Source organism: Ursus maritimus, unplaced genomic scaffold (assembly GCF_017311325.1).
Source record: "Ursus maritimus isolate PB19 unplaced genomic scaffold, ASM1731132v1 scaffold_28, whole genome shotgun sequence".
NCBI lineage: Eukaryota > Metazoa > Chordata > Mammalia > Carnivora > Ursidae > Ursus > Ursus maritimus.
Genome location: NW_024425341.1, coordinates 16,285,170 through 16,312,627, shown reverse-complemented (window position 1 = coordinate 16,312,627; position 27,458 = coordinate 16,285,170). Strand labels below are relative to the sequence as shown.

General features: G+C 38.1%; 1 protein-coding gene and 1 long non-coding RNA gene across 10 annotated transcripts in view; one reads left to right on the top strand and one right to left on the bottom strand.

Annotated features, from left to right (window-relative positions):
• MSR1 (macrophage scavenger receptor 1) overlaps positions 1-27,458 on the bottom strand; it is a 130,966-nt gene that overhangs the window by 6,484 nt on the left and 97,024 nt on the right. For 5 of the 7 annotated variants that reach the window (XM_008710890.2, XM_008710887.2, XM_008710888.2 and 2 more), the window contains 2 exons: positions 23,572-23,625; positions 4,640-4,828 (listed from right to left, as the gene is read on the bottom strand). In XM_008710890.2, coding sequence (XP_008709112.1) covers positions 4,640-4,828; positions 23,572-23,625 — 243 coding nt within the window. Of the gene's footprint in view, positions 1-4,639; positions 4,829-17,053; positions 17,534-19,940; positions 21,395-23,571; positions 23,626-27,458 lie in introns of those variants that run through there. The other 2 variants (XM_040643319.1, XM_008710892.2) reach the window with 2 other exon arrangements.
• The window catches only part of LOC103681334, a 33,753-nt gene continuing 12,881 nt past the window's right edge, over positions 6,587-27,458 (top strand). For 2 of the 3 annotated variants that reach the window (XR_573262.1, XR_573261.1), the window contains exons 1-2: positions 6,587-6,717; positions 18,054-18,127. This is a non-coding gene — a long non-coding RNA (uncharacterized LOC103681334). Of the gene's footprint in view, positions 6,718-18,053; positions 18,128-19,895; positions 19,924-27,458 lie in introns of those variants that run through there. The other variant, XR_573260.1, reaches the window with a different exon arrangement.

Below are 27,458 nucleotides of genomic sequence, written 5' to 3'. Positions count from 1 at the left end.
GTGCATCCCAATGAAAGAACCTATTTAAAGGAGTATGCTTTAAGTTGTATTCCTATAAATCATTTTGCTTGCAGCTGCAAAGTAATTGTTCTTAAAGCTAACAAGGATTATCTCTGGTAAATCAGGTTTGCAATTTTAAAACCAGAAAGAAAAAGAAAGGGGGGGAGGGAGAAAACGGTGCCCAGAAAATTGTGTTTTTTCTTTAAGGGGGGAATAACACAAAGGGCATAAATTTAAACTTTTTCTTCTGGTTTCAGTTCCAGTAATAAGGTATAATATAGTGTCGATCTGATTCCTCCTACTTTCCCAAGAGAACGACAAATAATTAACACTGGAACGCATCTCATCCTTTCCGCTACCCCTCCACTCGTATTTCTAAGTTTCCTTTCCAGTCTCCATTCTGCATTCAGAATTATCTTTTCCTCCTGAGTGAAACTATAAATTATGGTGAAGGAGTGAGAAAACAAGGAGGAGTTGAAACAGCTTCACATAAAAAGGTTGTTTGCCATGTCTAACCCCAAATAAGTTTACAAGAGAAGCCTGTTTTTGAAAATATAACATACAATGAAGCAGATCGTTTAATTTACTTCTCTGGTTCTTTTTCTTCTGAACAAATAACCTCAGTTCTATTATGTCTCCCATCTCATCTTGCTTTATTATTTTAAAATTCTCATAATCATTCTTCAGTTGCTTTGGTGTGGAACTCTACACAGAGAGTTGACACAAGAACAGGTGTGTCTGGAGTAGAGTGAGGACACTGTTGGATTCCCCATATGGGACACTCCTACAGTCACACTTCTATTGAGTAGAAAAGGCACATGTTATGATGAGTACTGGGTGTTATATGCAACTAATCAATCGTTGAACACTACAACAAAAACTTATTATGTACTACTATATGATGACTGAACATAATAAAAAAAAGATTTAAAAAAATTCTAAATATTGTTAAAATACTAAAAAAAAAAAAAAAAGAAAAAGAAAATCACATTCAACTCTGTGACCCTTGGAACATCACTGATGTCATAGACGATCTAATACTAACCTGACTGTTTCACCTTTCAAAGAGGTTGGCAAATACTCTTGGAATGACACAGTTGGAGCTGTTGCTAACAGTGGTCTGTGCCACTATATGGAGCAATGGTAGGAGTCAGGCTTTGTGTTGGGTGCTTTCTATAGGCCAACTCATTTAAGATTCAGAGTAAATCTTATGGGTTGGTGTTATTATTCCTATTTTATTGGGAAAAAATGGAATCTCTGAGACATAAATAGCAGAGCTAACGTTTCATCTCCTACGTCCTTAGTTACAAAATTATTAGTCTTTCCAACTCACTCTAGTAGGCACTCAAAAATGTGAAAGGAAAAACCAAATTCAGACATACCTGGTTGTTTCATTACAATAAAACTCTAGTATAATTTATAGAAACACCAACTACCACGAAAACACAGCCTCACTAAAAATGGCCCCTCATCTTAGAGAAGTAGTCAGTAATCTGAAGAAAACTTGAGAGAATTGTCTCCATACAGCCAAATAAATAATTTCACATGAGATGAAACTCTATTGTTTCATTACTTATTTAAATGGAAAACATTTTCTTGCCAATAGTTCAGGATACTTATTTCTGTCTTTTCTTACCAATACTTGGTAAGAACTGAAATTCCTAGAGATACAAACAGGAATGAATAAAGGCTGTAGGGAAAAGAATATTTTACTTGTGAGATGAGGTCTTAATGTTAATGCAAGCTTAAGACAATCATCTCCAACTTGTTTTTACCACCTATGTTTGGAACTCAATGGAAAACAGCTGTGTGTACCCTGATGTTTATAGCAACATCATCAACAATAGCCAAATTATGGAAAGAGCCCAAATGTCCATCAACTGATGAATGGATAAAGAAGATGTGGTATATATGCATATACACAATGGAATATTACTCAGCCATCAAAAATGAAATCTTGCCATTTGCAATGACGTGGATGGAACTAGAGGATATTATGTTAAGCAAAATAAGTCAGCCAGACAAAGACAAATACCATATGATTTCACTCATATGTAGATTTTAGGAAACCAAACAGATGAACACAGGGAAAGGGGGAAAAAAGAGAGAGAGGCAAACCATGAGAGATTCTTAACTATAGAGAACAAACGGTTGACAGAGGGAGGTGGGTGGGGACAGGCTAAATGGGTAATGGGCATTAAGGAGGGCACTTGTTGGGATGAGCACGGGGGTGTTACATGTAAGTGATGAATCACTAAATTCTACTCTTGAAACTAATATTACGCTATATGTTAACTAACCAGAATTTAAATAAAAAATTGAAACAACACTATGTTTGTTTCCTTCCACAGATCATATTTTCCCACACCTTATTAGTTTCCCCTGAATTAAGGTACATTTGCTACTGCTATTGCTCTGAAGTTGGTTTTCCCTTTGTAATAAATGAAGGGTTTACTTCAAGATATAAGAGATTAATAAACTGCAATACAGGGTTTGTTTTGTAAAGATACAAAATTAAATGTCAACTCTTTGGGTAATGTAAGCTAAAAAATTAGTCATCGTAATGAAAGGTCTTTTAGGATAGTTTTCTCTTTTTGGATTGAGCTATTTAGCTAGCCCATGTTGATTAAATTATCTGAACAAATGGCAAACTACGGTTCACTTTGTCAACACAGGCACATCCTAATAAATCATCCACTTGTTGTTATTCCTAAAACTGAAGAATTTTAGCCACCTACCAGGTGAGTAAGTCACCATCGATGACAATTGTATGCCGTTTATTAGCAACATGGCTCTCCACTTCATAGATGCCAACAGTCGTGTGAAATGTTTTAGATGATTAAGTATTTGAAATAAATGGCCTTTCATGCTGTGGGTCTTAGTTCCCACAGAAATAAATTCTCTCCCCATACAACACTGTGGAAACTCGGATTGCCAGCTTGGTCTCGCTAAATGATTGACTGATTCATTTGATTCTCTACTAACCAAGTAGTCTGGGGATTTTTTAATTTCGTTTTCTTCTTCTCTGGGAAAAAAAAAAAATTTGGCTTATTGACATTTAAAACCTTTTGCTTTGTATAGATGCAAGAATGATTTTAATCCCATACTTTTCAACCTGGCAAGAAAGTTCTGAAAATGTAGTAGAGATGGAACATACAGAAATTCCCAGCATCTATTTGGTTGTAGCAAATTACAGATCTTTTCTATTTTCTTTGTTTCAAACCTATAAGGCACACATAAAAAAACTGGGGCTAGGGGCTGAAATTCTCACCATCACCACTCTCTTTTGTCTTATCTCACCCCTTCATAGGAGACTAAATAACATTTCTGACTTCTGAAGACTTTGAAACCTGGATCTCTGCTTTAATTTACCTCTTCAATCTGATATAGTGAATTCATTTAGGTCAAGGAATACAATTTAACTGTGAGCTCTCATTGGTACTATTCACGTGGTTTGCACGATGCTGACCCAGAGTCACAGCATAACATTACTTCATATCTTTTACGAATTTGAGAAGCCAAATTCCCCTATCTTATCACTATAGACAAAACAGCAGCATCACCAGATAATCTTATCTCTGTAATTTTGTACACAATTTCTTCTTGCCCATATCTGTCTAAAATAACACTTATAAAATCAAGAGGGCCTTTTTTTTTTTTTTTGGTCAACATCAACTTCAGAGAAGCCAATTATTTATTTATCAGATTTGGATGGTAGAATAAATAAGTAAAAAATATTGACTTTAAAAGTCTGATTTATATGCTTACTTTTTTCTAATCTCTTTGTCATTTATGCTTGAAGTACTCATATGTTTAATTATACATAAAGCCTGTTGTAAGGTACCCGTTTAGAAAAAAAAAAATGAGACAGTAAAATGTCACGAGTATATATTCAAATCTTTTGTCCTCTGCAGATTTTCTTCCCAGCTCTCTAATACGTTTATAGAATAGGTCACCGAGCCATCCAGGTAAAAATACACAAACATGCATCCAACAAAAGAATTACTCAATGTTTTATCAACCTCAAATAGAGGGGGAAGTACTTCACCTTCCTCTTCCCTTATTTCTCATCATGTCTTAAAGGATTTGGAGAAAGGGTAAGTAGTAGGTATGGAGACCCCATGTAATTGCTTCTTTCTCTTTCATGGTTCCTCACTGTCCTTTCAGAATACAGGTGCTCTGTCACAGACCAAGGAAGCTCTCATTCTAGGGGGGTATGACCGGGAGGTCAGTGCACAAGCTGATGCCCTCCTCTCCAGTTACACAGAAGAGAGAATATGTGTGAGCCATGAGATTGCTCAGATGCCCACAAGACCCAGATCCATCAAGTGAGCCTCCCAGGCTTGTCTGTAGTTCATTTGTCCCTATTTCTCCTGTTCCACTTTATCAATCACTGTTTTCCTCTATGCTAGTGTTCTCCAACTAGCCAGATGAGTCTAAACAAAATCTAAACATTAAAGATTGCCTGACAGCATATGCCATTTATTTTTTGTATCTTTCTTTTCATTTCTACTTTCTAGGAAAGGCCATTCAAAAAACTCCTACGTAGGATTTTTCTTCCTATCTTGTATGTTCCTGCCACTACTTTATTCTGTGTATTAGAGAATGTCTGCATTTCATTTTATATATTTTTAATTACCTTGTCCAAAGTAAGCTCCTTTATGCACAGTTTGAACACCATGGTATCCCAAACTCCTACAGATGACCTGTCCACCTCGCAGTTCCCAGTGGTCATCACAGACTGTGCCCCACTGGCCATCGTGGAAAATCTCCACTCTGCCCTCATGAGGAACTTTACCACCAACCAGTCGTACTGTCTTAAACGGAGCTGTAACAAAAACAAGCAGGGGTTAATTATATATAAATATTGTTTTATAATGCTTAAAAAATTACCACATTTTTTCCCAGTAAGTTCGACTATTGAAATAAATATTAAACTTTCTAGCACCACCTGTTGGTAAAGAGTTTAATTACAAGTATGGCATTAGTCAAAACTGAAGAGTAAAATCTATTCTGTTTCAACATTTATGAGTTACATATACAATTTACATTAGTTACAGATAGGAGAACACTTCAAAGATGATGTTCCAATGACTTTAAAATTCAACAGCTATAAGTTTGTTATGTCCTATAGACTTTTCATACTATTTCGAAAAATTTATGTAACAAATTGATTCATTATTTTCTTGCCACAATAACTGGAACACATAATCCAGTGACTTTTTGATATAGGAGGTTGAGGAGAAGATATTTTATAATATTATAAACACAAAAATAGATGACCAAACATCCTATCTTTTGCCAAGAGAATCAAGATAACCATAGTGATCATACTTATTATTTTGGATATTTTGAGAAATCACTATAGCAACAAACTTTGTGAAGAAATTTACTAAGTTTGTAATTACAAAAATAATTTTGTTTTTCAATGTTTAATCAAATTGGTATATATGATAAACTTTTATAAGATTTTGATCATGTTAGGTTTAAATATGAAAGGACTCCTATTTTTAAAAATATATATATTATGAACGTAGAGAGAGAAGAATAAAAGTGTGTAATTAACATTAACAAGTCACTTGGAGAATCAAAATTTCCTTAAAGAACCTCTATTATTCTAGTAAGTTTTTGATTAAAAATCATTTGGCTGAAGAACAGAATGAAAGAGACAGAAAATATTTTTAAAAATTTAGCTAGTGCTAAAAAAAAGCAATATTCTCTAATAAGCATAAAAGCCAATGAACAAGTGCAGTTCTATTTAAATATATCTTTTTAAATATAAGTTTGAGAAACACTGTAGTTTAAAAAGGCAAGATATAACTTTCAACAAAAATATCCCTCCAATGTGAAAATGGAGTATTAGGAAATGAGTTTACAAAATTCAATTAATTCAAGAGATATTCAGTAACATTTTTCTTCTAGTTGGAATAAATTTTGTTGAAACCGTAATCTAGTAACAAAGAATATCAGCCATTTCCTATGACAAAACTAACTGACTGAACTACACAGAAACATAAAAAGCTAACATGTTAATATGTGGTATTACAATTATAATTATTTTCTTGGTTCTTCCAAAATAGAACTCAGTGCTAAACACTGAATCAATGTAATCATGCCCAAGTGCATAAGCCATTCCTCACTTAATAAATAGGAGTATACAACATTCTTAAAGGGAAAATAATTGGTTATTACAGTATTCAAACTTTCAATTACCAAGTAAAATACCCATGTGACCCAATCATTCACTATAATTGACTAAGAAAATGGGAAATAATCATCCAGGAGTGGATTGTTTAAAGTTTTAAAATATTAGAGTCAGGTAGTATTAACTAGTGCCATCCCCAAACGTTTGTTTTTACAGAAGTCATATATAGCCAACCATAACATATTTACCATGACACTGTGACAAAACACACATCATATTCAAACATCTGATTCTATGAGCTTGATGGTCTTACCACCCAAATAAGCGAATGAAAGCGTTCTCACTGTGTGTCATTAAGACGACTTGTGTCTCCTGGGGCAGTTCTCAAATGTTAGTATCTGTCTCAGTCTGTTCACACTCTGTAACAGACTGGCTGGCTTACACAACAGACATTTATTTCTCACAGTTCTAGAGCCTGGAAGTCCAAGACCAAGGTGGTGGCAGATTTGGTGGCTTGTAGACAGTGTTAATGCATTTCTGGAGTAAGATGGGGAGCCATTTCCTTGTTGAAGGTGAGTTTTGAGCAAAGACAATAAGTCTAGACCATAAACGATATTTTAGTAACCTTGGTGTATTTATGCAATACTAATTGTACTGTGTTGAGATGTGTGTTCTTTTCTAGATCTGTGGCTGCAGAGAATACCTAAAGCAAAAAACTAAGGGTCAGATAATCTGGACTTTAGTTCTGCCTCTCACACTGTTTCTGTGACCTTATTAAACCATGTAATCACTGTAAGACCAAATTTTTCAACTGTTAAAAAGAGAAAATGATTATGTGCTGTGAGTTACGTGTTCTCAGTTAATGTACGAAAATTTGTGCCAGGCATTTTCCTGGGTTCCAGGAATTATTTGAATAAAACATATATCCTGCCTTTAGGATTTCTGAGGCCATTGTGAAAATTAGAAGAAATGGTGCATTCTTTATTTTTTATTTATTTATTTTAAAAGTTTATTTAAGTAATCTCTACAATCCAACATGGGACTTGAACTCACCACCTGAAAGCAAGAGCTACCTGCTTTTCTGACTGAGCCAGCCAGGCACCCTGAAATAGTGCCTTCTTTAAAATGGTGTATAAATATAAGTTCTTATTTTTACAAATTTAAAACATTTTGAGGTTTACATTTTGCAATGAAAGCACTGGAATGAATATTATCTGTGATATTAATCACCTAATTCATTAAAAAATTTTTGTTTTACTAATTCCCTATTTAATGCTTGTCCTTCTCAAAAGGGAGTTCTCAACCAATTGGTATAAGTTTCTGCAGATAGACAAAACCTATCCTATGATTTCAGATGTGAGTTTATTTGACTTTTATTTCCAAACATGATTTTTTCTATTTTGAAGGGACACTTCTAGACCAGTAATGAGTCAGCTAGGGTCCCTGATCCAATTACAGCCTGCTGTCTGTTTTGTAAATGAAGTTTTATTGGAATGCAGCCATGCCCTTTAGTTTACATATTGGCTAGGGCTGCTTTTAGGCTACAAGAGGAGAATAGTTGTGACTGAGACCTTCTGGCATGCAAACCAAAAATATCTACTATCTTGCGCTTTGCAGAAAAAGCTGGCCAACCCCTGGTATAATTGCCACAGAATACGTAGACTAGAATGACAGAGGATTTCAGTAGGGATACTCCTGCCAGGAATCCTGGAACAAATAACGTCATGACTCATCACTGTTTTCCTCTCCAGTCTGTCGGAGAACCACTCCATCCCTGCACTTCTTGCTCTTTTTATTTCAGTTATATAACTGCTTACATTTCCCAAATAAGCCTTCTTCTCCCATATTTCTGGGGCTTTGATCCCTGTCTGGAATGCTCCCCCACACCCTCCCCTCCCACACACACCTTCTAGTTCTCTACCTTCAATCCCAGGGTTTGGATAGGGTTCCCTCTTCAAACTTCCATAGCACTCCTAACCCACACTAGTTAATTTTCTCCAGTAAAGTAAGATCTTTACAGTTAACATTTCAGCACCTGTCAGAATGCAATTTTTCACTTTGGAATCGATGAAGAGTTATGGTATAAATGAATGAATGAGTGAATGAATGAATGAATGAATGAATGAATCACTGTGAGCTCTGCCTGATGTGCAAACTGCATTGTCTGAGTGGATTAAGTTGGTAAATGTTTAAAATATCAAACAATAGAAGACACAGAATTCAGTATTTCACAAGTCTCTACAGGGAATACTGTTTCTATGTACAGAAGCAAGAAGGGGAATCATAAAGGAAAGACTGGTTTAACTGAGATAAACATGAATTCTATTATGGGGGAAAAAAATAATGTGACTACTGAGAGCCCTCTAAGGTGGGAGGGATGATCAGAAGCCTTATGCATTCTAAAATGGTTTTGTAGGTTCAGAGGATTTATTTCTTATTGGCAGACTAATGTTAAATAGAATCTTGGGACTAAATGTCAATTCGATTTACAATGAGAAATGTAATTGCCTCAAAAACTGAAATATTTGTATCTGCTTGACAAGGCCATTTTCTCCCCATGGGCAATCTGCATAAGAAGTCAAATCACAATCAGTGAGTTATTGGCTTAATTAATTTATTAATTTACAATGAGACACAGCAGTGAGATTTTGCCTCTGGGACTGACCAACACTGTTTGGTTAACGCATTTTTCTTTATATATGTTAATAACATTCAATCGGGTGAGGTGATTTGACATCTCTCTGCTCTGATTCATTGTAGTTTAACTTTCTCTAAGCAATCTTACTTTTATTTCCCAGTTCTGAAGGGAAGAGTAGAGTACTGATAATTTCTATGTATTCTTAAAAGTCTGTATATAAAATAAAAACAGTATATGAAGTATTTATTATATTAATAGCTTATTCATATTTCTATGACTGTAAGATGCCAAAAGGAAAATATGTAATAGAGCAGGTAATTTACAAAAGGTTTTGTAATTTAAATCTGAAGAAATAATTCCAAATATAATAAAAGTTAACAAGTTTGGAGGTTATTTTTGCTTTGTTTATTGTAGGCTTATTTTTTTAAGTATGTATTTATTTATTTGACAGAGAGAGAGTGCATGCTAGCACAAGCAGGGGGAGCAGCAGGCAGAGGGAGAGGAAGAAGCAGACTCCCCACTAAGCAGGGCTTGGGGCTTGATCCCAGGACCCTAGGATCACAACCTGAGCCAAAGACAGATGCTTAACTCATTAAGCCACCCAGGCACCCCTAAAAATGACTCTTGAGGAGTTTAGTTATTTCAACTATGATCATATCGTTTACCTTATGGTCATGTTTTCTTTTTTCTTAACATTTATTGGAATTAGGATTTAGGGTTAAATTTATTACAATGGTATTTATTATATTCAAGTTCCAACTGTAATAAATTAAAAAAAGATCTGATGGCAGTTTGACCTGGAAGTCCTCACAATGTGGCCAAATTCCTCTAGAAAGGGAACTGATTTTTCTTTTTTAAGATAATTAGCTTAATGAGGTATTTAGCTCATGAAAGAGCTATGAAACAAAGGCACAACCTGGGTATCAGATGTTTGCAGAAGTAGAGTTAAATTTCTCTGGAAAACTATTGTAACAGATTTTGAATCTTACTCAGGAAGTCGAAGGAGACAGATGTTTTGGAAATCTCGTGACCGAGCAGAGAACAAGGTAGATGGAGAGGGTCTCGGTGGACAGCGGGGTAGGCAGGGTAGTCTGATGGCAGGGGAGAGAATGAGAAGGTCCAGGGAGGAAATCTGAGGTCTAAGCTGGCTGGGAATTTCAAGATAGTGAAGTCCAAGGTTCAACTTCATGACTGTTGTGCTGATATTCTCCTGTTGTAACAAAACCTTCAGGAAAATCCTCCTAGATCCCAGGTGGAGCTACAGTACTTTTTCAAATGGAGGGAGGGCTGTGGTGCTCGCTGTGTCTGAGTGGTGTGGAAAGTAAGTAAAGAGACACCCAGGCTATTAGGTTCCTAAGGCAACTAAACCAAATGATCACAACCGTGTGGCTTAAAACAACAAATTTAGGGATGCCTGAGTGGCTCAGGTCATGATCTCAGGGTCCTGGTATTGAGCCCCGCATTGGGATCCCTGCTCAGTGAGGAGTCTGCGTCTCCCGCTGCCCCTCCCCCCACTGTGTGCTTTCAAATAAATAAATAAAATCTTTAAAAAAAAAATTCCCTCACAGTTCTGGAGGCCAAAAGTCTGAAATCAAGATGTCCACAGGGCCATGTTCCTTCTGAAGGCTCTAGGGAGAAATTTCTTCCTTGGATTTTTTTTTTCTTTTTTTTTAGATTTTATTTATTTATTTGACAGAGACACAGCCAGCGAGATAGGAAACACAAGCAGGGGGAGTGGGAGAGGAAGAAGCAGGCTCCCAGCGGAGGAGCCTGATGCGGGGCTTGATCCCAGATTGCCGGGATCACGCCCTGAGCCGACGGCAGATGCTTAACTAACAACTGAGCCACCCAGGCGCCCCCCCCTTTTTTTTGACCCAGAGAGAGAGAAAGCACACAAATAGGGGGTGCCTGATGCGGGGCTCAATCCCAGGACCCTGCGGAAGGCAGACGCTTAACTGACCGAACCACCCAGGTGCCCCAGAAATCCTTCCTTGCATTTTCCTAGCTTCTAGTGGCTCCTGGCAATTCGTCATGTTCCTTAGCTTGTAGTTACTACATCACTCCGATCTCTGCCTCAGTCTTCTTCCTATGTCTGCGTATCCTTCTCTTCTTATAAGAACGCTAGTCACTCGATTTAGGGCCCACCTGAATCCAATATGACCTCATCTTAGCTTAATTACGCCTGCAAAGATCCTCCTTCCAACTAAGGTCACATTCTGAGGTTTCACATGGATACGAATTTTTTAACACTCTTAAACCCAGTACCCCAGAGGTGGCAGGGAAGATACATGGAGGGATATAATTTTTCTGTGTTTTCATCAAACTATTTTACATAGGAGGCACTTGAATTGCCTTAGAACATGAGGCTGGTGCTCAATGTTATTTCATTATTAAGGAACAAACTGAACCCCAAGATTTGAGGACTGCGGGATAGTTGGGGAGTAGATATTTTGTCTATACTGGAAGTTAGTTCGCAAACTCAACCGTGATTATACTGAACACCGATAGTTCAGCTGCTGAATAACTAAAATAAAGATTGAGAATCTGTTGCTTCAAAAGACATGGTACTAAGCTCAGATGGTGTTGAGTAAATCGAACTTAATTATGAGTAAATTACTTCAACATAAGAAAATTAAAAAGTAGCAGAAGGCTATTATTTCCTATATTTTGTCAGTTTTGGAGCTGAATCATCAAATAAAACTTTAAGAGAATCTTGCTAAAATAAGTGGTAAATACTTAAGACGAAAGAACTTTGTGTTTAAAAAGAATACCTCCCTCGTCATGCAGATCCCCACAAAGGTGTGATGGTTAAGGATAAGTTTATGTGGGGGGAAACCAACACAATGGAAAGGTTAAGTAAAACAAGACAAGGCAGTATGGTTGGGAAATGTGTAAGTTGTCCTCAGAGTATCCTGAGCTAAAATGTTGCTTCTACTACTGGATTTCCAAATCATCAATTAAACAAGACGTGTCTGCCTTTCAAAGGCCATATTGTGTTCTTCAAGGGACTGTGCTCATATATTAGGATATTTATTACCATTTTAGAATAATTTTGTTATTATTTAAAACTTCAATTCTAAGTGAGTTTTACTTTTTAGAGTTACTTAGAGAACTGTAAAAAAAAAAATTACAAAGGGGAATTTTACCTACCCATATTTAGATGATTTGCAATTTTGCTCTTCACTTAAAACCATATGGCATAAAAATAGTCAAGCAATCCATGAAGACATTGAACAGAGCTTATTTAGAAAATGCACCACACAAACTAGTATACATTACATTATCCTTTCTGACTTCTGAAAACACGGGCCTCAGCCAGACTCCGTGAAGGTCCTACGTCCCTCTTTATAATCTGTTGAGACATTGATAGTGATTTAGACCACTTGATCCTTCACTTGACCTATTTATAAAATACACATAACAACACCTACCTCCTACGATTGAGGTTTCAAATACGATCATATGTGAAAAAAAATGTATTTAAGGCTAGAAAGTACTATATAAAGGTAGCGCTAGAATTATTAATTATAATTCATTCTGAACGTTATTCTAGGAAACTGAAATTACAGATTTTGAGGTGTGGATTTTGTAGAGAAAAATGCCTTAAATATGGCCCAAGAAAGCTTAATCTGTCTAGTTATTGGCAGGGCTTACAACTCAGTACAGATTCTTTGACTTTTCATGAAGAGAAAATTATTTTCTAAACTGAGTGTTTGCCCCTTTAATTGGATCGGGAGGTAAATTAGAAGAAAATACACATTCTCCTTGTCATTGTGTGCTACCTTTTGTTTATGCTCATAACTGTTCAGAGCTCTAGGGTGTTCTCAGGACTGCCTTGCCAGGATCGGTAGGAGACATTAGGGTATAAAGTGCCCATTCCCTCGGCATTTGACAGGTAAGGCCATGATTTCTGTCCGACAGCTGTGTCCACAGGTATTTAAAGACAGACCACTTGATGCCTCAAAAATCCAACAAATGAGGGGCGCCTGGGTGGCACAGCGGTTAAGCATCTGCCTTTGGCTCAGGGCGTGATCCTGGCGTTATGGCATCGAGCCCCACATCAGGCTCTTCCGCTATGAGCCTGCTTCTTCCTCCCCCACTCCCCCTGCTTGTGTTCCCTCTCTCGCTGGCTGTCTCTATCTCTGTCGAATAAATAAATAAAATCTTTAAAAAAAAAAAAATCCAACAAATGAGCTGTTTCTCTCTCCTCCAGGAAACAGTGCTTCCATTTGCTTAACTTTTGACTGTTTTAGTGTAATCACAGTAGATACTCTTAGGAAGAAGAAAAAAAGCATGGGACAGCAAATTTTGTTTGGATAATGACAGAAAGAAAAGCAGGGGAAAGAAACAAACCAACCCAACTGTGAAGTGTGGGCTGTCAGGTTGAGGCACTAGATGCTTTATTTCAAAAGACAGGGTCCCAGTGCTTATTCACCAGAGAAGGGGCTCTGTCTGTATCAGGAAACAGGTGCCTTCTCTACATGAGAAGCCAGCAGACCAGGGCCCTAGTCTCAGTTGTGCTACAAACTGCCTTTATGACTTTAGACAAATTGTGATGCCTGTTTTCACCTTAATTTCTTCATGTGTTATGACATCTTGTGTAATCACCTCATAGAACTTTTGTGAGAATGGTTTTAGTCCATGAATGTACTTTGAAGAGGTTTGAGGAAGAAAGTCAAGTCAAGCGGCACCTGGGTGGCTCAGTTGGTTGGGTGACTGCCTTCAGCTCAGGTCATGATCTCGGAGTTCCACATGAGGCTCCCTGCTCAACGGGGAGTCTGCTTCTCCCTCTGCCCCTCACCCCTCTGGTGCTGTCTCTCTCTAATAAAAAAATAAAAATCTTAAAAAAAATCAAGTTAAGATGCAATATAATGTGATAGAATTTAAAAATGGTTTAAACCAACATTCAAATTCCTCCACATAAATACTAGCTGTGAGATTTTGCACAGGTTACTTCATGGTCTAAATCCTCAGGGGGAAAGCAGCAGCGCAATAGGTTCCTTGTGAGGAGGAAGTGGAGGAGAGCCATACAAAGTGCCCTGCAGAGCACCTGGCACAGAAGGGTCCCTCTCTGTCCTATAGACAGAGTTATTAGTGTTATTATTTCTTAAAAATTCAGATTTCTGGCCTAGTGATTGGCAATGGGTGATGGTAGCAAAAAAGTATCAATCACGTATCAAAGAAGAAATTTTGAAATACTTGTGCTTCAGAATACCAAGGAGAGCTTTTGGAAATCTCACATACCAGCCCACAACCCAAAGCCCTGAAATAAGCATCTCTGTGTGTTGAGTCCAGCCATTCGTATATGATAGAAGCCTTAGAGGTCATTCTGATACTCACCAGAGCCTGAGAACAACTGAGAGAACGATACAAGAACACAGTGAGATTACTTAAGAGAGTTCTAAACCTCTCGTATTATGGAGGAATTGACCTAATACATTGCTGTCCAATAGGCACTAAGCATTTAACAAGATTATTATTGAATAGTATGTAATAGCAAAGTTAGGTCAATCCACTTTTTCAGGGCCTTTTGCCCTCTACTCTAAGATTCTGAAGGGGTGATTCTGCCCAACCCATCACCTTCTAGTGACCCTACTTGGTTGGGCAGTGAGTGTGCCCTACTGTCTGAACACTACAGTGGTTAGTCACGGGAAAATCAGTACCCAAGCAGAGCTAACAAGAGTTCTTCTGAAGCAAGGAAGGTGGCATTCTTTCTCAAACATGGCTAGATGTGAGATTATGCAGCACAGCAAGAGCCTAATCAACTATTAATTTATACATATTATATATACATACACATATATACACAGAGAGGGAGAGAGAGAGAGAAAGGGAGAGAGATACTGAGTCTAAATGACTTAGTTTGAACTCCTGGATCCCACCATGCCTGAAGCAAAACCATCTCTTGGAATTCTTAATGATGTCAATCAATAGACTGTTTCTTGATTAAGCAGGTTTCCATTACTTTCCACTTAAAAAATTCTTACAAATACATAGATGGTGATTATTTGACAATAAATTCAGAAGTAGCTTCCCAGATCATTCTATTTCTCATTAATTTAATCACCACTGGCTACTGTCCACTTAAACTGCATTAGTCTGACACTTTTTATTACTTTATGAATTCCATCATGTAAAAGAACATCCCTGAAATGTGAAAACAAAATACTGACAAGAAACAAATGAAAGTGAAATTGTTTTCAAACAGCAGAATGTCCCAAATTTATTTATGATACAATTAAGGACTTGAGAACTGGTTGGCAGAGAGGCAGAGACAACTGAAGCAGGTCTTCCTCATTCTCAAAGTTCCAGGCCTGCACAGCAAAGATTTAGACATGAGACTGCCCATGGACATGGACATCAGTTCTTGATACCCTCCTGTTACGGACTGAATTATATCCCCCCCAAATGCATCTGTGCACGTCCTAACACCCACTATGACTGTATTTAGAGACAGGGCCTCTAAGGAAATAGGTCAAGGTTCATTGAGGCCATCTGGGTGGGGCCCTAGTCCAAGAGGACTAGTGTCCTGAGGGCACCTTGATCTTGGACTTCAGTGTTCAGAACTCTGAGGGAATAGATTTGTGTTGTTTATTCACCCAGTCTGTGGTACTCTGTTCTGGCAACCCCTAGCAGACTAATACACTTTTTTTCCTCTTTGTGTTTTTGATTAGTTGCAAATGAAATGAGAAACAGAGTACCTTAATGGCTATACATTTGAAAATACAGCTTTTTCTTTCATTCATAAATTAGAACCAAGCACCCATCCCTGTTATGTCATGATCTGAACACAGTAAAAAAACCTTCAACAAAAATAATGACTTTGTCACTGAAATGCCTACTTAAAGCCTCAGGAGTTCTAATTCTTTTAGAATTTTTTGGGTGTGAGTGAGTGAGGGGGCAGGGAGAGGGAGAAGGTGGCTTCCCGAACAGTAAGGAACAGGATGCGGACTCTCAGGACTGGATCCCAGGACCCTAGGATCATAATGAGCTGAAGGCAGATGCTTAACCAGCTCAGCCACCCAGACACTCTAGAAGTTCTAATTCTTATTTTAAAAACTACAAAAGTATTTATCAAGGACCTACTACATGTCTCAATATAGTAATAATATTCATCTGGCTGCCTTCTGTGATTAATACAATACATGCTCTTCTGGTACAGAAGTAGTGTTTCTAGGTGTAGGTGATACAGTAGGTAAGAGATGATAACAGGAGAATATGCATGGAAGATGTTTTGGAATAGAACAGATAATCATTTTGTAGCGAACAAATGAATTATGCTATAAACCATGTGGAGTTCTGATAAAAAATATTGTGCACAGAAACTGAATATTGGTGCTCAGGTAAAAGAATTTACCTTTCAGCATTTCTAGGAAATGCAAAATCAGAATTACATAAAACATCATAAGGACAAAGTATGTTTCTCATTTTGCTTAAGAATTCACATTAGGATTCCTTTAACCAGTTGTCTGTAACTACCACCCTACTCCAGTTAGAATGGCAAAAATTGACAAGGCAAAAAACAACAAATGTTGGAGAGGATGTGGAGAAAGGGGATCCCTCCTACATTGTTGGTAGGAATGTAAGTTGGTACAGCCACTTTGGAAAACAGTGTGGAAGTCCCTCAAAAAGTTAAAAATAGAGCTACCATAGGGTATTATACCCAGCAATTGCACTACTGGGTATTTACCCCAAAGAGACAGACATAGTGAAGAGAAGGGCCATATGCACCCCAATGTTTATAGCAGCTTTGTCCACAATAGCTAAATTATGGAAGGAGCCGAAATGCCCTTCAACAGATGACTGGATTAAGAAGATGTGGTCCATATATACAATGGAATATTACTCAGCCATCAGAAAGAACAATTACCCAACATTTGCTGCAACATGGATGGGACTGGAGGAGATTATGCTAAGTGAAATAAATCAAGCAGAGAAACACAATTATCATATGGTTTCACTCATTTATGGAACATAAGAAATTGCAGGGAGATCGGTAGGAGAAGGAAGGAAGAATGAAGGGGGGTAAACAGAAGGGGGAATAACCATGAGAGACTATGGACTCTGGGAAACAAACTGAGGGCTTCAGAAGGGAGGGGGGTAGGGGATTGGGATAGGCCGGTGATGGGTATTAAGGAGGGCACATATTGCATGGTGCACTGGGTGTTATATGCAAACAGTGACTCATGGAACATTACATCAGAAACTAAGGATGTACTGTATGGTGACTAACATAATATAATAAAAAATCATTATTAAAAAAAAAAGAAATGTTTCTGGGGTTCAGGTGTTTCCCTTGGCAGTGAGTGGATCACGCAGACGTGAGTAATTCAGGGGAAGCTGGGAATGGAAGTATCTGGAGTGCCTCAGGAAAGCGCAAATCTGTAGGTTAAGCCACAACCAATGGGAGATATTTCTTGGACACTTCATGTGCAAACAACTGTGTGGTTTTACGGACTCTGGTGTTGAGATTCCCACCGCAGAACAATGCATATACAGAGAGGCCACGGGGAGGGGCAAGTATTGGTTGTGAACCCCTACTTTGACAGTGCTTTAATTGGCACAAAATAAATGGTCTTGTGTTGGCGTAAGACTAAATTGACTGCAGAATGGGAAGCCAGGACCCAGTTCTCTGAAGAGGAGCAGGAAAGCCATCTCGTCCTCTGAGGCTCTGGATGATGAGAAGTGGTGTGATGGGTCGGCTTCACCTGCATTCCAGCCCGTAACTGGGTGAATTTCAGATTTTGCTCCTGCAAGAGACCGGGCTGGAGCTGTACTGATTTTTCTTCTGGCCTTCTAATTGGCTCTGGTAGGAGTCGAGCTGTGTGAGTCAGCTGGGATAGGGACTCGTCAGGACAAATGTTAACTGCTGCATCCATTCCTCATTTAAAGCTCTAGTTCAGTTTACAAGACACATGAGTTATTCCTATCTGTTGCGTTAATGGAACGTTCCATGTTTAGCAACAATTCGCAGACTCACATAAAGCTTTAACCACCACACATTGTCAAAACCGAGCGGCACTTGGCTAAGTTACCTGGAGCCAATGGCTCCAGTGGAATGTGGGCCGCTGAGAAACGGTCAGTGAAGAGTTAAAAAAAAGAGACACGGAACAGAAGAGGAACATCAAAGCAGCCAAACCTCATTCAAAATTGTTAAAATTGAGCCAGGTACTGAAGTAAAGACAGAATATTAGCGGGTAGCTCCTTCCCCTGGTGTCCGCGAGTAAATAACTCCTATTACCGATAACGCAAGTTTTGCGGGTGTTGCAGGGAGACTGTATCTGAATGACAGATCGGGGCAGAGACTGGACCCAAGAGCTGAAGAAGTGCGTGAAGGTGGAAACGTAAGTAAGATTAATTGAGAATGCTTTTTTTTGGAATTTGAAATAACGGAAGTCACACTGTAAGAATTTTTGTCTCCTCAGCGTCTTCAAATTATAGGCCCATTCTAGAAAACCAAATTGCTTATTACAAATCTCTCAGGGCATGTGGGTGGCTCAATTAGTCAGGCGTCTGTCTTCAGCTCAGGTCATGATCCCAGGTCCCCCACCAGGCTCCCTGCTTCTCCCTCTCTCTCTGCCCGCCGCTCCCCCTACTTGTTCTCTCTCTCAAATAAATAAAATCTTAACAAAAAAATCTTTCTCTTTTCCTTCTTTTTCCACACCCTCCACGCTATGTATTTGTAGAATTTACATATATAAATACATAAAACTAGCGTGGGGGTGTTGAATGGAGTCATAGTTACAAACAGGGCCTTAGGAAATTCAAACAACTGGCTTTGAATTTCTGCTCTTCCATTTATCGGCAATGAGCTTCAGTTTCCAACCTATAAAAAGGGAATAATCACAGTACCAACTTCAAAGGCTCTTCTGAGGTTTAAATGAGAGAATACATCAAAAGCCCCTAAGTGCACGGCCAGTGTTCTCTAACTGTTCATTGTTGTAATTATTTAGTGTTTGGAGGAGAAGGTTTGACTTTGGTCAACTGAATGCTTTGGGAAAAACCAGAAATCACTTAAGATTGTGCTGAGTCCTGAGCAGAAATCAACTGGAAGACAAACTGGTATTTCATATCATTGTATGAGTTTCAGAGTAAGGCACTTTAAATTCACATCCTAATTCTCGGCATGAACAAAGCACAGTAAGAAATACTAACCAATGACACACTGTGGATTAGTATGTGTAGGACAGAGCCTCACACAAGGTGTTTGTACAGAAGGAATTGTTTTTGCTTGACTGCAACACCCTTCCAAGCTGGGTGAGAACAGAGCAGACAAACCTCTGTGACAAGCAGGAGAGCTTGGGGCAGACTTCTCTCCACTGTGCATTACTCAAGTTGGTATACCCTCTGCATTTGAACTGGGCGGTCAGCATCTATTTTTGTCTAAAGAGAGAAGAGAAGCTCCTCTCCTTAATCTGTGGTCTGGGGTGTCAGACAACTTGTGAACGGAGTCCCCTGGAATTGTCTCCCACGATCTCTGGGATCAGGGTCATGCTGTGGCCAATGTTGACCAACGCCTGCTGGCAACAGAAGAGGCTCCCCAGGTTCTAGCTGTCCCTCAGTGCAGAGCGGGGTGGGAAGTCACATCTGATTAAACCACAGACAAGGAGGTCCAACTCATCTCCATGGCTGTGAATTCACGGACTAGTCAACATTGCCCATTTTCTAATAATAAGGACCATCGGAAGACTTGGCTGATTCCGCCACCTCCTTTTTTTTTTTTCTTCCCTTGGAGACTCTGCTATCGTGGAGGTGCAGACCCACAGTACCAATGACAACTCTAATTTGTTTCAACCTTTCTTGAAGCTTTCTTGTCAGCACAGTCTTGGGCTCCTGCTTTGTCCTTCAGAGCCTAGACTCTTGTTTTATGAGGCTGACATTTTGTTCTGACCTCTGTTGACAGTTCCTGGCCTCTGGCATGCACCCTGGTGAGTCACCTCTTTTATGGTCTTCAGCTTGGCTCAGACAAACTCATTGATTTGAGATCTGGTCACACTCACGTTGCTCTCTCTAATGTTAAAAATCTTATTCTCTAGCACCTCCCGTTTTGTCCATGACATTTATTTGGCTTCTCACATTTTCATTTTGCTTTCACTCTGACTCTGATTACAGACTTGACATGTCTGCACGATACCAGCAACCAGTGTGAAGCATACCTTATGTGTTTAAAGCACTTTATGGTTTTACAGAGCATCTTCCCCCACACAGTGTCTTATGTGATCCTCACAACAACCCTGTGAGGTAGGTGTCACGATGCACATTTTACAGAAGAGGGAATGCAAGGGTTGAGACACACATGGCTACATGACTTAGAATTTACTAGAAACTTAAGACTGAAGCTTGAGACTATGTGTAAACCTTGAAGGAAATGAGAGGTGTGGAAATGCGATCTGTTAATTAATAGAGAGACCTACACAAATAACACACTACCCTACATCTTCCCTGTTCTTTTGTTTTGTTTTGTTTTTGGTCTTTTCGTACCTTTTCCCCTTTCTCATTTTATTCCCTTCTTCACCTACACAAAATATCTCCAGGTCTACTGAAATATTTCTTCACCTTTAGATCTATAATTGATATTTAAAGTGTAAAACACAAGGAGCTTTTTACAATAAAACACATCAGCATTATTTTTTCATGATCAAAATATTCTTGCTTGAGATAGCCAGATCATCTAAAGAAACAAGTTCTGTTTTTGGTCTAAATGTGTTGAATGAACTGTCCAAGCTCCACTTTACTTCACTATAAACTTGGGGGGGAAAAAAAAAAAGCTTCACTTGACTTCACTATAAACTTGGGGGAAAAAAAGGTGTAATTTGTCGAAGAAGAAGACAAGAAGGTAAACTAAGCTAATCAAAATCAATTTACTTTTTTAATATTTAAGGGATTAAATAATCTTTATCTCCTCTGAACACCTGTAGAGCCTATTCCTCCGTTCCTATAGTGCTGTTTATAGAATTGCCCATTTACATGTTTAGGGCTTCCGGGGACAATTAGCTCCGTAAGGTGAGAGGCAATAGTTATCTTACTAGCTTCTGTGTCCAGCTCCAGGAGGTATGCAATGAACACACGCCGAGTGAATGAATGAGTGAACTAACAAAGGCATTTTCTTTTATGTAACCCCATCACTTATTGGGAGTATTGTTTTTGAATGTCAAGAACCCACATAGACTCAGGATCCATGAGATGTCTCCTAGAACCCACCGGGTTAAATTGGGTCCAGGAGGACATGAGGTGAGTGGATGGCAGAGGCTCCCGGCCTGGCTCTGAGAACTGGCAGGAGCAGCCCCCCGTTCAGTACACAGGAGGCATCCAGCTAAGGGTGCTAGGAGATGGTGGTGATGGTGGGGTACTTGAGTGGGGAGAGGTGGGAACGTGGGAACAGAGGCCCAAACAGCACAAAGGACCAGGAGAGAAAGCCATGTGGAAACTGCACACCACACAGGAACCAAAGTCATTTGGAGGAGCCACAGAGGGATCTTGGAGTCAGTTGTGCTGATGACTTGTCCAGAGGTGAAGGGCCTTTTAATGAGATGGTAGCAGAGGGTGTCTTGCCCAACCCACCTGATCTTAAAAGGGCCCTGCCCAAATACGATCAGGGGGTTGTATCGGTCCTGACACATACATAAAAGAGGAAATCAGTGATTATTCTTTTTATATGTAAATCATGCCCCAAAAACATGAAAAAGGTATATTAAAATAACTCAATATAAATTGTTATTTATCAGAACTAACTGAAGAGAGGGGGAATCAGGTACTTTCATGCAGAATAAATTGGTACGATCTTTTTGGAGCCATTCACAAGAAACCACCAAATTGTAAAATGCATGTCACCTCTGAACTATTGATTCTACTCCTAGCAAATTCTCTATAAAATAGTTCCACAAGGTCATGTATGAGACTGCTGAATATAGCATTGCTTATAAAAGCCAAACTATGGCCAACAAAAATCATCAAGTGTTCATGACTAGGGAATAGAATGATGTACTATGGGCACTACAGTATAGCTATATAATGGAACAGTGCATAGTCACTGAGGGAAAAGAGCTAGAGCCACATGTCCCGACATGGGCAAGGGGCTGACATACTAACTTCAGGAAGGTAAAAGCAGAATGTACTGTACAGATGTTTGTGTCTATGATTCTTTCTTTCTGAAACATTATGGAGTTATATATACTCTCTACGGGGCGGGTGCATGGAGGGAAATCTGGAGGCCATAAACACTTATACACAGAAGTATCTCTATTGTTCCTTTCACAAAGAAAGTGTGAGCATAAAGTTCAAAACAGCCATGAAAACACCTATAACTGGAAACATTTCTGAACAGATCTGAAAAAAATATTCAAAGTATTTGATAACCTCAGGTACCTGAAGACGGGGTGGGTGTTCAGTTTACAGACTGCAAAACAGAGTTCTTTATTTGCTAGGCTTACCCAGAGTCAATGTTAAGTAGTTCAGACAAAGTCTCAGGAAAAGGAGAAAAAGAGATAAAAACTGCACCAAAGATAAAGGCAGAGATAAACAGGAAGACAGGGAAAAGAGTTACAAAAGGAGTTCAAGTGAAAATAGCTGGAGTGATGAGAAGAAAGGAGACTAGGTAGTATAAAGTATTACAGCAGACAAAAGTGGTCACATTAAAGAGGAAATGGACACAAAGGAGAAGAGGTATACTAATGTTTCCATTATCTAACTATAATAGTAACCACACTAAAAATCACTGAATGACACTACAGCACTGTGAGGAGACACACAATAATGTTGTTCAATTTAGGGGCAAGCATGGTCAACAATGCAACAATTGTGAAAAGCATCAGGTAGTTATATTAGACTTGAATGGCTTGCATTCAAGCTGGTGATCCCAAATTGTCTAAGGGCCATATCCATACACAGTACAGGTTAAAATAATTACTTCTGCTATAAGGGAGAGAAATTGGTACTATATTTTTAAAATAATAACTACAACTGAAAAATGCTACATTTTTGGTACATTAAAGGACTAGCCATGATCTGTCTAAAGCAGACAGTGTTTGGGTAGAGATTCTGATCACCGTGTGTGCGTGTAGCAGTGGCTACCCCCACTGACACGCAGACATCACATGCAGCTCCTACTGGGAACGCAGGAGGGGATCCCTCAGTTCCTTTCCCTAATCCTTTCCCTTGATCTGTGTGGATTCAGCCTAGACACAAAATAACTGACTTAGAGCGTGGCATATTGAAGACATCGCATCTAATATTTTGTTTTTAAGGGCCAATGTATATGAGGCCAGCATCCAATCAACAAGAGTTCCCTGTGTCAAATCTATTCTGCTGCAATTCTGAAGGTCTAGGATACAGAACGCAACGTTTCAAGTGGTTAGTAAAACAAAACAAAACAAAACACCAAAACCCCAGCCATCAGCGACTTATTTGGCCAGGGTTCTCAGATTGTCCAAATTCCTAGATGGAGCCTTTCAGTTTGCTCTGTTAGTGTGTAAGGAAGATAGAATTGTTTCTATTCATAAACTTGATTTTCCTTCAGTAGATTGGAGGTGGCTTGAAAATTGAACAATTTTCTATGTGGAATTTTTAGAGAACTGTGCTCATCGTGAAAACAAAATACAAATGGGTAACGAGACTCACAGTTGTATAATTTAATCTATTTGTTTTACTCCAATGAGCAGGCTTGATTTGGAGAAAACTGTGGCTGACATCCACAGAACGTCTAGGGATCAATGCTGAAGTTCCCCACATTTGCCTTGAGCCCTGACCACTATTACAAGGCACACATAAAAACAATGAACCATACACTTACTTAGTGTGCTTCCACTCCCTCTGTCCCCCTTCTGGCCTTTTGGTCCAGGATTTCCTTGAAAACAAACAAGAAAAAAGAAACAATTTTTTTTTTTTGGTAATTAGGCCAATTTAATTATTTAAAAATGAGTTGTTGTAAATGGAGACAAAAATGAATTGCTTTAAATGAGACAGACCATCACAAGGTAACCTGGAATATCAGCTTACCACAACCTACAGATATTCAAATACAATACTGTTGATGTTGATAATGATAAGGGCTATCATTTTATTTTCACTATTTAAAAAAAATTTTAAACTTATTTTATTTAAATTCAATTAGTTAACATACAGTGTATCATTAGTTTCAGATGTAATGGCTATCATTTTAAAAGTCCTATTAGAAACAGGTCATTGTTCTGGGTAGGTCCCTTACATACATTATTGCAAATTATTTATATGGGCATTAAATATCCCATTTTCCTAAAGCAGACAAAACTGAGGTATGGCACTTTTTGTGCTTATTCATCTTGTTTTTCCTCTTCCTTTGACTTTGCTTTTTTCCCTCCTCCAGGAAGCTCAGTGTCCTTCATCTGAAACCTTGATTCTATATTTCCCATTACACTTTATCTTGTTTCCATTTCTTTAGAGGGAAGAATCCCAAAGATGGGCTGTGAATGAATTTCTGAGAATGCTAAGATCCTGATGACCTCATCCTGGGGGAAGCTAGGAAGGTCTCAAGGGCATCTAAGCCTATAGTCTACTTCCTTTGGCTTTGAGGAACCGCAGCTAATAACTGAAGGGTGTGGTAGAAATGCTATCCTTTTGTATGAGGTACTGGAAACATTGTTAAAACCTGGGTCTTTGCTAATGGTGATTATTCATAAACAGCTCCACTTTCAAAAATATATCCAGAAGATAATGTTTTAGTACCAACAAGAGATTTTAATGGTAACCATGTCATCTCCTGAGAGTGGGGCTATTCTTACTTATTGATTCTTCTTCCAACATTCTCAAGTATTTACCTTGCAAGTAATACCTTCTTAGCATAAACGTAGGGCTGATATAGTACTCTCTTAAGTCAGAATCTTTGTTAATGTTCTTGATTTCCCCCAACAAAATCAAGACCCTCTGCCTTGCACCCAAGAGCTCAGAGGACATAGTTTAAAACCCATGGCTTTTAATAGCATTATAACGGCAATTTTAGAAATCTCTATTTGAATTATTTTGCCCTGCTACTTACCAGGTATGTGGCTCAAAAGAAGTTTTCAAACCTTTCTGAACTAAAAGCTTATTTTCCATCAAATGAAAAAATAACACCTTCCATTGCAGAGTTACCTTAAAAACTAGCAACAATGGTTATAAAGCATCTTGCCCATAAAGAGAGGAATAGAAGAGATGGTAGCTCTTACTGTTTTACATCTCCCAAAGCTTAGCTAGAATGGTCTGTCTGTGGTTTTATTCTCAGTGAATGAGAGAGGGCTTTGTCATCTCTGTTCACTTTTTATGGCACAATTATTTTTAATTTTAATTTAAAGTTTAAATCTTTATTTGGATTTTATTTTTCTTTCTTTCTTTCTCTAATTCACTTTATTTTGTCTTCATCTGTCTTTGGGAACATTTGTTCTTATTTACCATTTAAAGATTTTTTGATTCCCCAATTTATCAAATTTAAAAATATAAAATTACCCTGGTAAGTAACATGAAAACTGAAATTGAGCACTTAGAAAGCGTAAGTTGTTTCCGATTAAAATTTTATTGTGAAGATTTCATGAAATGTCAACCATTCTTTATCAGCGTATGATAAAGAGAATGCCTCTGATCATTTTGCATATATGATTACACTGTACATCATTATATTCACTGTTTAATTATGATTCAGTCATTCCAGGTAACGTGAAATTGGCAAAAAAAAATCATTAATTTAAAAGCACTCAAAATATTTCCTATTTTCTGATAATACACTTTTATGAGATATAGTACCTAAGTTTCAGATTCCAAAGAGGAAAAGTCTAAGATATTAAACAAAAATTGGGAGGGGGGGATTCAAAAGGGTGTAATGATCAGTTCTAATTCTTTTCAGAAAAGATAATGCAATAAAAAAGCTTAATTTTATCATTTTAGCATTATTTAGTAAAAAGGAAGAGGCTGTACATTATTCTTGGGAGTCTTTTTATACCACAACTGTCTTCTGATAGTTTATGTTCCAGCCAGGGCACTGCGTGAATGACTCACTTAAATCCTGATAGCTCTAGGATCCTATGATAAATAAATAATCAGGTTTTTAAAAATTTTGCCTTTTTATCTTACACTACCTCTTTTTAAAAAAATAATAAAATAAAACTTTTCTTCTTATACATAAACACAAATGTTTTACGTCACTCTAGCCTGATTCAGAGATCTTCTCACAGAGGACACTTGGAAATTTTTTCTCACAGGTGAACACATCAAAAACATCCTTGCTAGAGAACAGGGGTGTATCCCTCCTTTAGAATACCTTTGGCTAAATGTTTACTTTTCCCAAATGAACCACCTGAGGTTAGATAGTGCACATAAATGTTACAGAATGATCTTGTTGATTAAACTTTAGAAAAGAGGTCCTTGTGAGCAATTTCTGGGAGAAAACTCCAGGGTGGGGAGCAGCTCGTCTTATGTTCTCAGCTCCAAGCACAGCGTATGAGAAAACATAGATGCTCAAACAAAGGGAAGTTATTTCTTATTAAATCAGCTAAGTTGTGCTACAGTTACACATCTCTTCTGTGGGTTGTTGCTAATGTTGTCAGTGGCCATGTAGGAGGGTTATATTTAACAGACAGATGGGTGTGAGAAAGAGTGAGGCCTTCTTAATATTCTTAAATTTTTTGCCATGTTTCCACTTCTTGACTTTCCAGAAAAACAAACCTGTAACTCTGATTTACTCAGAGTGCATAGTGATATTCATTTATGAAGTTACCCCTTATGATTTAATGTAAATAGAAAGTTATGAACAGACCATACCAGAAAGAGTCCCGAACAAAATCTTACCATGATTTTGCCAGAGATAATAAATGACTACCTTTTTGAGAGAGATAGTACATCAATGTGCCATTTTAGCTTTAAACTTAGAATACAGATAAAATATGTGTTCTCACTTCATGGAATTATTTTGAATTATCTTGGAAACTATAAGTAGCTTTGCAATTTTGTCAAATTCAGGGTTTTTAAATATATTTATCTATTGCACACAAATTGCCCATTTAGGAAATTCAGCAATTCCTGAAGGATGCAGATAATTTCAAACAAATTAACAAATGAACGCTTCTTCCCATTTTGCCGAAAAGGCCTGATTAAAGCTAGACAGCTTTGGAGATGGTTGGTATATAAATATACCATTCAGTTCAGGTAATTGCGTCTGATTGTAGCTTGCTTATTTGTGGCTAGCTGATTTTTCTCTAAGCCCAACTGCCACTGACACAGTCCATAAACACGAATACTATCAAAAATACCTCAACACACCTATTAAAATTGCTAAAATCCAAAACATTGGCAACACCAAAGGCCAGCGAGGATGCAGACCACCACCAACTCTCATTCACTGCTGGTGGGAATGCAAAATGGTACAGACACTTTGGAAGACAGTCTGGAGGTTTCTTACAAAATTAAACAGGTTTACCATGAGACCCAGCAATCAAACTTCTAGGACAACTCAGGTCAGCAGCTTTATTGATGACTGCCAAAACGTGGAAGTACCAAGATGTCCTTCAAATAGGTGAGCGGATAAATAAACTGAGGTACACCCATTCATCAGAATACATTGAGCATTAAAAATAAATGAGCTATCAGGGCACAAAAAGATATGGAGAAGCTGAAACGTATACTTCTCAATGGAATAAGCCAATCTGAAATGATTAGATACAATATTTCAACTGT